Source organism: Mytilus galloprovincialis, chromosome 4, assembly GCF_965363235.1.
Source record: "Mytilus galloprovincialis chromosome 4, xbMytGall1.hap1.1, whole genome shotgun sequence".
NCBI lineage: Eukaryota > Metazoa > Mollusca > Bivalvia > Mytilida > Mytilidae > Mytilus > Mytilus galloprovincialis.
Genome location: NC_134841.1, coordinates 35596602 through 35611610, shown reverse-complemented (window position 1 = coordinate 35611610; position 15009 = coordinate 35596602). Strand labels below are relative to the sequence as shown.

General features: G+C 32.9%; 1 protein-coding gene across 1 annotated transcript in view; it reads right to left on the bottom strand.

Annotated features, from left to right (window-relative positions):
- LOC143072000 (exportin-7-like) overlaps nucleotides 1-4451 on the bottom strand; it is a 60329-nt gene extending 55878 nt beyond the window's left edge. Inside the window, exon 1 of the mRNA XM_076246746.1 lies at nucleotides 4372-4451. Coding sequence (XP_076102861.1) covers nucleotides 4372-4386 — 15 coding nt within the window. The 5' untranslated portion in view covers nucleotides 4387-4451. The remainder of the gene's footprint in view (nucleotides 1-4371) is intronic.
- Nucleotides 4452-15009: the final 10558 nt, after the last annotated feature.

Here is a 15009-nt window from a genome sequence, read left to right as displayed (position 1 = left end):
ATTTAGGAATCAATTAAGTATACCATCAGATAACATGGATAAAGCCTACAGTTGTATATATATGTATGTACTAATAATAATGTTACTACAAAAATTTTTGGAACAAAATATCCCTGAAGCAGCTATACCAAAACATCATCTTCCTCATACAGAGGTTTGCAGGTATCATATGCAATTAAGTTTTTTATTTTCAAAGTCCATTGTCAAGGTTTTCAGAAAATGCAGAACAAGATGAGGCCAAATAACTAGAGGCTCTCAAGAGCCTGTGTCGCTCACCTTGGTCTATGTGCATATTATCAATGGACACAGATAAATTCATGACAAAATGGTGTTTTTGTGATGGTGATGTGTTTGTAGATCTTTCTTTACTGAACATTCTTGTTGCTACAATTATCTCTATCTATAATGAACTTGGCCCAGTAATTACATTGGAAAATATTTCCTAAAAATTTACAAAAATTAACAAAAATTTATGAAAATTGTTAACAATTGACTATGAAGGGCAATAACTCCCTAAGGGGTCAATTGACAATTTTGGTCATGTTGACTTATTTGTAGATCTTACTTTGCTGAACATTATTGCTGTTTACAGTTTATCTCTTTCTATAATAATATTCAAGATAATAACCAAAATCTGCAAAATTTCCCTCAAATTACTTATTTCGGGGCAGCAACCCAACAACCAGTTGTCCGATTCATTTGAAAGTTTCAGGGCAGATAGATTTTTACTTGATGAACAACTTTACCCCATGTCAGATTTGCTCTAAATGCTTTGGTTTCAGAGATATAAGCCAAAATCTACATTTCACTCCTATGTTCTATTTTTAGCCATGGTGGCCATCTTGGTTGGTTGGCCGGGTCACGCCACACATTTTTAAAACTAGATACCCCAAAGATGATTGTGGCCAAGTTTGGATTAATTTGGCCAAGTAGTTTCAGAGGAGACGATTTTTGTAATAGATTACTAAGATTTACGAAAAATGGTTAAAAATTGACTATAAAGGGCAATAACTCCTAAAGGGGTCAACTGACCATTTCGGTCATATTGACTTATTTGTAAATCTTACTTTGCTGAACATTATTGCTGTTAACAGTTTATCTCTATCTATAATAATATTCAAGATAATAACCAAAAACAGCAAAATTTCCTTAAAATTACCAATTCAGGGGCAGCAACCCAACAATGGGTTGTCCGATTCATCTGAAAATTTCAGGGCAGATAGATCTTGACCTGATAAACAATTTTACTCCGTCAGATTTGCTCTAAATGCTTTGGTTTTTGAGTTATAAGCCAAAAATTGCATTTTACCCCTATGGTCTATTTTTAGCCATGGCGGCCATCTTGGTTGGTTGGCGGGGTCAAGCCACACATTTTTTAAACTAGATACCCCAATGATGATTGTGGTCAAGTTTAGTTTAATTTGGCCCAGTAGTTTCAGAGGAGAAGATTTTTGTAAAAGTTAACGACGACGGACGCCAAGTGATGGGAAAAGCTCACTTGGCCCTTTGGGCCAGGTGAGCTAAAAATATATGTGTGGTTCCAGTTACATACTTATAAAAAACAGGGTCGGTAGGTTGGCAATTTTTCTTTTTTTTCAAATTTTTATTTTTGATTGTCATAATCCGGAAAAAAATAGGGTGCTTACCGAAATAGTTTCCGGTATTATACACACCCCAACCAGAGGTCCGCCATTTTTACATGTGTTTGGTTGTAAAATAAACAATCATGATACGTTTTTAGTTAATTTTGTTGCATTAACAGCCGTAACAGATACTTCTGATGGAAATTTAGATGACAGAAATCTATGAATTTAATTATTTTAATTCACATTCCTCATAAAAAAATGTTCTAGGGTCGGAAGGGGGGGGGGGGGGGGGGGGGGGTTAACTAGGGTATGTCGGGTAACTGGAACACATATATTTTCATTTGGCCTGAGACACACGTCTCTACTTGTTCAGTCTTCACAATGAAATTTTAAATTTGCTGTCCCTACTCGCAATATTTGGGGATAATTTTAGTAATTTTGTTGGCCTATTGGACATGATTTTAAATGATCAGCAGCTGCAGGGGTGTGGAAATGCTATGCCCGACTCGTACATTTGAACAACTGGACAAGTAATTATTTTTTGTCTGGGTTGCCCATGGACAAGTAAAAAAATAATAAAAGACAAAGTTCAAATCCAACAGAAATATAGAATTAATTTCAACATGTTCAAAATGTATAAAGATGTTAAATTTATGTAAAAGAAACCAATGGTCAGCGAGTAAAACCACCAATGTTAATGACAATAAATATTACATAATACCGGAAATAGATAGATTAACAAAATAAATAAAATAAGTATGCGAACCCGAGTTGCGTAACATTGCATTGGTTTTGTCCATTGACACGGGATCGTCGATTAGGTTTTATTCATCATGTACCGGAAGTGTCTTTTTATATGATTTTGTATCGAGATTCAGATTGATAAATACTTTATAAAACACCGGGCAAGCAAGACAAAAAGAGTAATGAGTCGAGAAACCTAAAACTCAAATGGAGGATAAGGAGTATTAAAAAAAAATACCGAAGCGAGAATTTCAGACATCGTGAATATCAGTTGCACCTGGCTATCTAGGATGGAAATTCGGAAAATAAATGTATTTTTTGGCTTTATATTTATAAATAAAAGGTCAACATTATTTGTTGTCAGAGTGGTAAATAGAAGGGACAGTTTAATTGCCCATCAAGACAATTATCAAAAAAAAACAAAGTGTGTCAGTTGAGAGAAACGGCAAAAAAGTCAATAGTTTATCCATTATTTAATTTCCATTTCTTCACTCACTGTCCTCTAAATTAGTATATCATTATATGTACCTACTGGCTACAATTTGTATTCAAAAACTGTTGCAAAAATTACCTTAACATGTCATTTCATTGGTTGGTTTGCTGTAAGGTTTCTGTCCCATAGATGTTAACCTACTTTCCTAAATTTTAACACATAATTAAATAAACAAATGGATTTCATTTGTTAGTGATGCAAAACAGTGCTAAGAATCATAAATTAACTACAATGAAATACTTCAATATTTATTGGGACCATCAGGGCAAGTAACTTTTTTTCCAGACAAGTGAACTTTACAGATCAGAAAGCAATTTTAAGAGTCTTGGCTGAAGGGTCTGTAGTAGAGCATGAATACTGTTGGTTTTTTTCAGAATTGTGTCAATTTTTTTAAGAATCCTAATTATGGTCCGAGACCACAATTATTTCGTAGTGCATTTCTTTTAGAACATAAATGAAAATAAAAAAAATCCCACCTGCGCTTTCTCAAAGAAACTTTTACTACTTTTGGGACAAATTATATCAAAATTATAGAAAACTTCATCGCCTCTAACTCAAAATATGGACAATTTTATCTTTAGGGCGTCTTGAAATCTTTTGACAGCTTCTGAAGTGCTATTTTTCAACCTTTTCACCTGGACCAAATCACTACTTTCCTTTAAAATTCTGGACCCAAATTTTTTTACAGTGTAATTTCACCCCCCTACTTGCAATATGAGGCATTAAACATGGAGAAATAAATTTGGAAGGGGTATAAAAATTAATGGCAAGTAACCCACTGTCAAAACTAGGGACTATATTTGTGAACAACGAAAATCAAGGGACGACAATTGTGGTCTCGGACCTTATATTGGAATTTAGGTCAATACATGTATAATGATTCTGGAAAATGATTTTCTACGAGTTAATGCCTCCTATTTTGTAGATACTTTACCTTCCAATGTTCAGAAAAAATGTAACATCTGATACACAATTCAAAGATCCAAACAATATTTTTTATATCACAACCTTTTGTTTAAAAACTTTTGTGTGATCATAGTAATGGATACTTTAAAATGTCTTGTTTTCATTTTTGTGGTTAAATGCTTTGATTTTGTAATGACATTTTCATATACAAAACTAGTAACAATAGGACACTAAAAGTTCAATATCAACTTAAAAAGGTTATCTCCCCTGAAACTGAATCCCCCTCCCGAAAAGTCTCTACCCAAATGATGTTGAGGAATCTGTGTCCATGGGCGATGAAACAGGCATAATATTGACCAATTATATCTTTAAACAGAACAATCCATTTGATTTTGATACTGTCATGTCATTGATGTGGGTTTACAGACTATAAATTTTAAAAAAAGTTTTCAGTTTGACATATATAATTTTTTTTAGACTTGGATGCACGTGTTTAATTTGCGCCAAATCGCTGACACTATAAAAATAAGAAAGCATGGCAAACTAATTATGATGTATAGGAGCCTGCAGTACACTTTCTTCAATGCATTTAATAATGACATGAATGCACTGTCATAATACAGAGGTTTATTTTGAATTCACCTGCTCTTCCGCCATTTTTGTTTTCCCCTCAATCCAAAATCTGTTATGCGCAGGTGCGAGGTTCTGCTAAAATTCTGATACCATTCCGTAGTGGGAACGCATTAATTGATGAAGGTAGTAATGGTATTTGGCACCAGGCAAAAGTTAACAAAGCTATCTTCCAGTCCTTTACTAGTAGATTGTTTCATAGTATTCCCAAAATATTCAAATACAATTGAGAAAGGAAATGGGGAATGTGTCAAAGCGACAACAACCCGACCATAGAGCAGAAAACAGCCGAAGGCCACCAATGGTCTTCAATGTAGCGAGAAACTCCCGCACCCGTAGGCGTCCTTCAGCTGGTCCCTTCAAAAATATGTATACTAGTACAGTGATAATGGACGTCATACTAAACTCAGAATTATACACAAGAAACTAAAATAAAAAAAATCATACAAGACTAACAAAGGCCAGAGGCTCCTGACTTGGGACAGGCGCAAAATTGCGGCGGGGTTAAACATGTTTATGAGATCTCAACCCTCCCCCTATACCTCTAGCCAATGCAGAAAAGTAAACGCATAACAATACGCAAATTAAAATTCAGTTTCAAGAGAAGTCCGAGTCCGATCAGAAGATGTAACAAAAGAAAATAAATAAAATGACAATGAATACATAAATAACAACAGACTACTAGTAGTTAACTGACATGCCAGCTCCAGACTTAATTAAACTGATTGAAAGATTATGTCTTCATCATATGAATATCAGGCACAATTCCTCCCGTTAGGGGTTTAGTATCATACTACCATTAAATATATGAGAAGAACATAACCCGTGTCATGCCAACAACTGTTTTTTTTTTAAATAAATGTGTTTAGTTCCGATGCAAAGTATATGTTACCGAGCTTGTTTTTAAAAAAGTTTATAGTAGTACTTTACTGTTACTAGTAAAATAATATATACAATTCTAAAATAAGCATAGACATATTAATTTTATTTTGATTCGACATAGCATAAAACATACAAACATAAGCTCTGATGAGCTCACGTTTACTGAATAGCTGAACAAAACATAAGTCGTCAAGTATTAAAACGTTTTCATAAAAGTGAAAATATATTTACAAAGTGTGAAAATGTCAAAGAACTAACGTAATGTTTGCCAAGTACCCAGATCTGATGACTGTCGAATTAAGGATAGATGGAGCGCGAGATAACTGTTGAACTGATCGAAGGAGTTGATAGAATTTGTTTCATGCCTTATATATCCGTTCTCAAATTTACTAGATTTATAAACAAAATTACAAATTTATCGACTCGGTAAATTATGAAGGTAAAGAGGGTCAACATGGACCACCAAAATTAAATGCTTGCTGACCAGTTGGAAACTTTAAACTTTGAGAGTACATTTCTTTCTAACCAAAGTTTCGTTAACAATGTGTGCCGTTTTTTATAGTTTGAAAACGATACAAAAGTAGAAAGGAATGGATCGTTTAATCAGTGTCTACGGACCCTGTTTGAACCGTCAAAAATGCATGCACATGTAGTGGTATTTAAACTTATTACGGAAAATAGCTTCTGTAAAAGATGTTATAGACACAGAGGACATCGCTCCTATTTGCATATTTAATTTCATTGTCAGTTTTTCGCCTTCATCAGATGAATTTATGAAGATCGTGATGGGCCTTTTTGTTGAAAAAGCAGCAATGAAATAAAAGAGGGCAATACCTAAATTTGAGTAATTTTAAACAATATTTTGAGTTATGGCAATCAAAAACATACATCTTTTTGAGTGGGAAAAGTATGTTTATATAATTGATTGAATGTTAAAGTTAGAAAGAAATGCAGCGTTTGTACTAACAAACGATTTACGACAAACTGTAGACGCATTTGCAGCGATTGTATAGTTTGTCAAAGTTTATGCAAACTTTGCAAACGTATGTAAGAAACAAATAATACAAACGTGTGCACGCTGAACCGTTTGAATCGTTTGTGTTAGACATAAATGCACTCTTTGCTATGATCATGACGTCTACATACAATTTTTATATATTTCATCAATATAGAAAATGTGTGGTCAACTCAGTATCCAGTCTTCACTCGGTGTCCTTTTATAAAGTCCTATCTTATGTATGCTTCTTCACAAGACGTCATACTTCTGTGTCGTTTTACTTTTCGAACATGTGTCCCTTTTCTTCTTAAATATGTGTCCTTTTTAACCAAGTAATCAGTAACATATACTTAGTTTAATGATGACTTTGTGTTCAAATCAGTGTAACTTAAATCTGCTTATACAATCCGGAACATTTATGTCAATCATTAAAAGTTTCCCCAAGTCACAATTCATCATACAATAAAACCATTTCCAACTGTAAAATATAAATTTGCAAGGATTTTGACATAACATTACACATTATAATATGACGTGCTTCTTTCGCTTGTGAACAAACCCGTGATCTAAATCCAATAAAATGTGTTTGCACATGCGCATATTGACTTCTTCATCATCTTTATCAAATTATCATGCACTTGATATTGCTCGGGCAAAAATAATCACGAATATAATGCCTACCCATGTTAAAACTACAATAAAGTAAAGCTTGAATCAATTATTTTTTAAATAAAGCCACGATGAATCGATTGTCTGAAAGCAGCACTAGTGCGACGACATAGAGATTCATTCTACTATCAATGAACCTTTCCACTTATTTATAGATATAAAACAATGATTCATACTATCCATGAGCCTGGTAGATAATGAAATATGAACCAAAATGTTAAAGGGGCATTAGCTGCCAATTTCGTGTTCACTGATTTGGCACAAAATCTCATATTTTATTTATAACATACTAAAAACGCCTATCCAAATTACAAAAGGTCTTTAAAGAAACAACTAACAATGCATGGACTCATTATAATGTCGCAACATTTCTTGTTTATTCTAGTATAGCCGGCATCTAAATAACCATCAGCATTAATTCCTTAGATCATATATATATATAACATGATGCTAACAGAAATATAAACGCACAGGCTAGCACGTTCAATGGTATATAATAACGATTTTTCTAGGTCTGTTTGAGGTAGTAAAAATCATCGCTTAACCTGTTTTTGTGGGTAGAAACAATCAACGGCAGGAACTTGCTGGTGGCTGCCTTTTTTTCACTTTTCACTGTTGAAAATCTTTTCTGTTTAATGATTATCATTTCTTCCAAGTTAAGGCTAAACTTGAAGTTCGCATGACAATAGACGGAGTCATACGAGTTCGGAATTATTGACTTGCAAGATAAAATTACACCATCGTTGTTTTTCATATTATTTTGACACAACTGAACCGAAATTGACTGTTAATAGCTAGCATATTGTATATTACAATTCTGATTTTATAAATGTTTGTAACAAATAAAATGAATTTTGATTTTTGTTTGGTCAACATACGGTAGCTAATGTTGTTCTCTTCAGGTGCAAGTATGCAAAAGATAAGGACGGTAGATTACCTTTCAACTATTTATTGTCAACTGTGATATTTTTATATATATGAAAATTTAAGAATGGCATGCTATGTATAATTGAACGAAGTCTTGTCTCGTTCACTATAAGATATAAAATCATAGTAAAATGACATTAAAATGACCTTAGTTTCTCCCACATGCAGTTACGTGCGTCCAACATAATTTTATATGCGGTAAATAAAACAATATATCAGCGAGATCGGTACCGTGGCACATATACAACTAACATATAAAAACAATATTGACACAAATCACTGAAATAAAAGTCGTAGATATTGAAAGCTAGTTCAAAGCCAATTACAACTAATAAATAAATCATGTTCTGAGCTTTCTGAGCTTGCTTGTGAAACTTTTACACTTCAACATGACAGCAAAATTTAGCAGAAGTAGTATAAGTACAGTTTATCTAGAACACCAGAAAAATAAAGTACTGTCGGCTTTTCCTATTTATAAATATGGATTTAACTGATTCCTTGTTTAAAATTAAAAACAACACTTTAAATGATTGTATATTTAAATTTTTATTGCAACATATAACTATTACAAACACTATGAAGTCAGAACAAATTATCAGAAGTTCCTACAAAATTGAAAATAGCTACTGGGAGTTACATTCTACAGGCATTTAGGGACAAGTATATAAATAATTCAGAACTGTCTTTATGTAAATTGTGTATCAATGATTACGTTCATGGTAGCACAGTTAACGAATATTTGTTCCGAGACGCCTTACAAAATTTCCGTGGAACTTTCATATATCAAATGCCATAATAATATATGTTCCTATTGGAACAAATAGTATATACCTTTCATTCCGTATCGTTCTATTGGAAATAATATTACAGACACTGAACAACCGAAATTATATCAAAGAAAGCACTCTTCATTCACTGTACCAATGTAGGAATAGGACAGTTGTTATCCATTCGTTTGATGTGTGTGAGCTTTTGATTTTGCCATTTGATCAGGGACTTTCCGTTTGAATCATCCTCGGAGTTCAGTATTTTTGTGATTTTACTTTTTACTTGTATTAAACTTGATTAATAGTTTAATAGTTTGATCTAACTCAACATGCTCATATTATGACAATGTCATATGAACAGTTGTGTCCATTAAATGTACATGCTAACTTGACCGTCTAACTTGATATCGAAGAAATGAAATTTATTATCCACGTTTCGATATGAATTATTTTTAATAATAAGGATGTTCTTATCCTGGGCAGAAAACCCTAGCCGTATTGGTCACAAATCAACTTTTTGGAACTTTTGATCCTCAGTGCTCTTTAACTTTGTACTTGTTTTGGTTTTCGAGCTTTTTTCCTCTGAGCGTCACTGGTTAGTCTTGTGTGGGCGAAACGAACGTCTGGGCTATTAAATTTTAAACCTGGTACCTTTTGTTACCTATTATTCGTGTGTTTCTCTGTCCTATATGTTCTCCAATTTATTTATATTGTAGTCCTGTTATATGGCACGCCGTTCTCGTCAAAACTATGTTTAAACTATTTTTCGAAAAATTTACACACTGAGATTTAAAACTTCAAAACGCACACTGAGAATTGAAAATTACACACTGAGAATTGAAAATTACACACTGAGAATTAAAAATTACACACTGAGATTTCATAAAGACGCACTGAGATTACAAAAATGAAAAACGCACACTGAGAATTGAAAATTACACACTGAGAATTGAAAATTACACACTGAGATTTCAAAAAGACACACTGAGAATAAATAAACTGAAAACACACACTGAGAATTTGAAATTACACATTGAGAATTTAAAATTACACACTGAGAATTTAAAATTACACACTGAGATTTGTGCGCACTTTTTATGCGCACATATCTAATTAGCATACTTAATCTGAATCTATTACAAGCTTAAGGTCAAGTAACAGTAAATGAACGCCGTCTAGCGGATTCCGCGAAATATTGCGACGTTTTGTACGAATTACGTCCCTTTGACCAGATTTTGCTATGTTAAAATTGCACCCGGCGACTTTTCGATGAGACAACGTTAACGTCAACGGTAAATTTCAGTCACGGAAAGTATGTTACTTCTAGGAGAATGAACTTGTTTTTCTAAAATTAGAAATTGAAAATTAATATGAAAACAGTCATGAAGACGATCTTCAAAATGAAAATCAGGTGTTTGTCTGGCGTCAGGGACGTAGGGTGGTAGAGTTTGTATATCTGCCGACCAGTTAAAACAAGTGTGAAAACTGTTGCTCACTACTATTTCTACATAATTGTGATGAGAAAAAACAGTATGGTCTCGAAAGTATTCTGTATGTAGTATACCAAAACTGTCCTTACAAAAACCCTATATTTACTGGGAAAAGACATCGTCTAGCAGAAAATAAGCAGAAGGGGGTGCAAGTTTGAGACATTAATACTAAAGCTAAAACATAGTATTGTACGGTAAGACTATATATCCATTATTTTAAAAATTATCACACCAGTCGGAACAAATAAAAATATTTTCAAATTAGAGAAAAGGAAATGAACCAATACTGGTCATCAATTCACCGCTGCTGTCGGTCAGTCATAGATGGCACTAAACTATTATACACTTAAATTAATTAACCTAGTTCACGGTTGGAACAACAGTTTAATATTTAAACACAGTTTTTAGACTATGACAAATTACCTAAAAACAAACAAAAATAATGTTTCACGATCATTAATCCATCGCTACATTTTGTATTCTAACGTTTTTTTTTTTTTTTGTAATGGTGTTTTCTTTCTCGTCCGCAATTTCGATGTTAAAAATAGAACACAAATCTTTAAATAGATACATGTATAAACAGTATATGGTTTGAAGATTTATACATGGCTTAGTATCCTAAAAGAATTGATTCGTATGGTTGTCTCCTCAACGGAAATTGTTATATAAAATTGAGAATGGAAATGGGGAATGTGCCAAAGAGACAACAACCCATTAGCTGAAAGTAGCATCTCAAATATAAAATAGAACTGTTCTCTCTATTTCACTCATAAAACTTGAAGGTTGGGAATGCCGAGTATATCGATCATCTCTATATCAAACTACTACTATATATTCCTACTGATGCACAGTGTCACAGACTTTTAGTACATAAAGTAAAATGTAAATCCCGTAAGTAGTTAGTACTTCAATAAGACAGCAACCAGACAACAACACAAGACCAAAAGAAAATTAAAAAGGAAAAGACATCTTATGATATGCATTTGTAGGGGGGTGGGGGTAGGGGTGATGATCTCGAAATCCCAGACTTTAAAACATGAAATCCCGAGGTCCCGAATATATAGAAATATAAATCCTGCCATCCAGAAAGGATTAATCCCGAAATCCCGTGCTTAAAAACACCCGATCCCGGAGTCCCGTTAAAGCCCCCCTCCCTCATTTGTGTAGATAGACTAAATAACAAAACACAATATTTCCAGTCATGTCTCAGCCTTTGTGCGATTGTTTTTTTCTTGTTTTGTTTTTTTTTGGTTTGAAGGGGGGGGAGGGTATTTTTGTAGGCATATTGAACATAAATATGTACATCTGTTTTCTTATGTCATATCTCAACCTCCGTATGTTTGGTTTCCTTGGAAATGTTGTTACTGTACTACAAAGACCGTGCAATGTTTTGAGAGAAAGCGAAATTCAGAGAGAGAAGCACATTAATTTATTGTCACATATAATTAGTTCTCAAAGAGAGTTGCAGAATAACGGATACTGGCGAATGTCAAAAATGAACAAAAAAGTTTGCAAAATTATAAAAAATAACAACAGAAAATAAAATAATAGTGTAGACCATGTACAGAGTTAAGAAATCATGTAATGATAGAAGATTTTACAGAATAAGCGTTATATTTAAAGATAAAGAACATTTAGGTCCACACTTAATATGGACCCTTAAAAAATCGTTGGATTATCTCGGTGTTGCTGGTCAGTAATGAATAAAAAATCACTGGTCAATTTAAAGTTGTTGTAAGTGATGCAATATATTCTAATTTTCCTGTTCCCCTTATGTAACTTCCAGTGTTATTGAAGTTTACTTCCATCAAAGCCTTAGTTTATTTAGTTTCCTGCTAGTACTACCCCCCCCCTTTATTTGTCGCATGTTGTGTATCATGAATTGTACTGGTTCTATATATCTTCGCGCATACATATGTACACTTATGGAACAATAACCATTTAGTAAACTTTTTAAAACGTTTTTGTAGACTTATATACAATAAATTTTATACAGAACAAAAAAGATATTAACAAAGATGTACGTCAGTTTGTCTGCGTGTTTTACTTGTTAACTTGCAGATGTGTAAATACCCACACGACACTCTTTCAAGAATTTGTAGGATCATTGATATAATGTTTGTTTATATATGCGATGTTAAGCAGCAGTATATGGACAGAACACGTTCTGTCGTGATATAGTACCAAAACACTAGCTATTACATGTTCCGCTGCTAAAGAAACCGTTTTTTTTTTTTCAAAAGTGGCCAAATCATATATCTGAACGAAGAAAAGGTGTAAACAGATGACTTACAAGATAGTCAGAGAGATTTATGAATTGGTTACCCAAAAATGACAAAGTTCATCTATCTTTCATTAGAGCAAATATTAATAAAGATCAAAACTCTGACCACATACAAACAGACAGCAAAGTGAAAACGTTCTAGGATCCAAACTGTTACAGTAGATGTTTTGCGGAATAACTATAAAGGGGGACGGACGGACGGAAGGACGGGCGGCCAGACGGAATGACGGGCGGACAGACGTACAGGGTAGTTGAGGGGGGCCTTAAAAAAATATAGCTTCAATTACATCTTTTATTGCATAAACTTGTAGACAGTAACCCTGATGATTTCTATTTTTAAGTTTTTAAATTTTTGCGTTCATGTACTTACAACGTATTTTTGTCTGAATTAGTAATTGTTTTAGATATGTATATTGATTATGAACATACATGTATCATAGTTTTTACAACGTATAATTTCATAAAAGAGGGTCTAATTGGGGTTTATGGAATACAGAATAATGGACAAAATTGCAGAATAAAATGCAAAAAAGAAAGAAAAGAAAAAAAGTATAATGGGAGCTAAAATATAAAGAATAAAGAATATTGGTAATAATAATAAAAATTAATGATAATTATCCAGACTCTTATGATATATAAAAGAATCATTATCTATCAATACGAAACACATTATCATCGTGCAGAATCAACACGAAGAACGTTGGAAATTATTAGCATGATAACTTGACGTTATGTAACAAAAATTACGACTTCACGAATTTTGATGTTGTTTTTTTCAAAATGTTGGGTTTGCGTCGCTTCTACAGGGAAAACGAAGTCGGTGACCATATTTTTTTTTAATATCATCTAATTCGTAAGACAAAGAGGAAAACAATATTAATTTAGAAAAAAATTCTATGGAGCGGTTCTCGTGATTTATACCGGAAACCGAAAATTGTAGAAGAAAAATATAGATTTCCCCTATATATTCAATGTAATTTAGTACCCTCTCGGACCATTTTAAAAATGGATTTTTCTTGAAAACGAAGTCGGTGACATATACTTTTTTTTACATTTTCTGATGTATATTTTCAATATCTAATTGAGTTCTAAATTAAAAAAAAATCTATGGACTAGTTTATTTACTGATCCTTGACCTTAAAACAACAAGGGGACAGAACTCGTTAGTCCTTCGATTTGGTTCCAAATTATTAATAAAAAAAACTTTAGAAATACAAGAACAAGAAAAATACCCACTTACTCTTATTACAAAATATAACCAAATGGTGAAAAACTTTATTGAAATTATAAGAAAACATTGGAACAATCTGCCAAAAAATGCAGTGTAATTTTTACTCAAGTGTCTATTATAGCATATAAACGTAACAAAAATATAAAAGATTAACTAGCGAAATCAGGGAAACAGTTGCCGTGGAAGACTTTTGAAAAGGGACACATATTTAATTACTGGTAGTAATGATCTGAATTATAGGCAACAAACTTATGAATATGAGCGATGTTAAGTCTTGAAATTTATTACGAATGTTGGTTGAAGGAATCGCATTTCATTATAATGACAAGAGTTCTTGAGATCAAGATATTAATCTGTTGAATTATTCATCTCATGAATATTCATTAGTAATTTGCATATTAATCTCAGTGTGTATTTTTGAAATCTCAGTGTGTAATTAACAATTCTCAGTGTGTGTTTTTCAATTTATTTCATCTCAGTGTGTCTTTTTAAAATCTCAGTGTGTAATTTTGAATTCTCAGTGTGTGTTTTTTATTTTTGTAAATCTCAGTGTGTAATTTCGATTTCTCAGTGTGCTATTTTAGGTTTTTAAATCTCAGTGTGTATTTTTTTCGAAAAAAGGGTTTAAACATAGTTTTGACGAGAACGGCTTGCCATACTGTTATGAAATGTTGTCATTTCAATGTTATATTTAACATTGCCATAAAAGCGGGAGGTTTGGTATGCCACAAAACCAGGTTCAACCCACCATTTTTTTCTTAAAATGCCCTGTACCAAGTCAGAAAAATGGCCATTGTTATATTATAGTTCGTTTCAGTGTGTGTTACATTTTAATGTTGTGTTTCTGTTGTGTCGTAGTTCTCCTTTTATATTGGATGCGTTTCCCTCAGTTTAAGTTTGTAACCCGGATTTGTTTTTTGTTTTTTTCTCAATCGATTTATGAATTTCGAACAGCGGTATCGATACTACTGTTGCCTTCTTTTTTTTTTGCAACTACCATGGAGGTAGCCTGTTTTGCACAACTGCATCAGTTTCAAGAGGCGATAAACTTGATATGAGGGAGGGGTTTTAGAAATTAAAAAAAATGTCAAAAAAAAAAATTTTGAAAAAAATTCTGCCTCTTCTAAAACTCAGAAGAAAAGATATCCCCATTACATAAAAAACAAAATGGTAATTGAAAATAATTAAACCTTTCAAAATTTTGAAAACCATACCTTATTTTCACTCTTCGTAATTGAAAATCATCCTCCGGACCTGCCTTTCATACAACAACAAAACCGTTAAAATTGATCGAAAGTTTACTAATTTGTTTAAGACTTTCTTCCGAACACAAACTCATTATTTTACCTAAATCAAAAGAAGAATCCGGAATATCGTATCCTCGCCAGTTTTGGTCCTTGTAC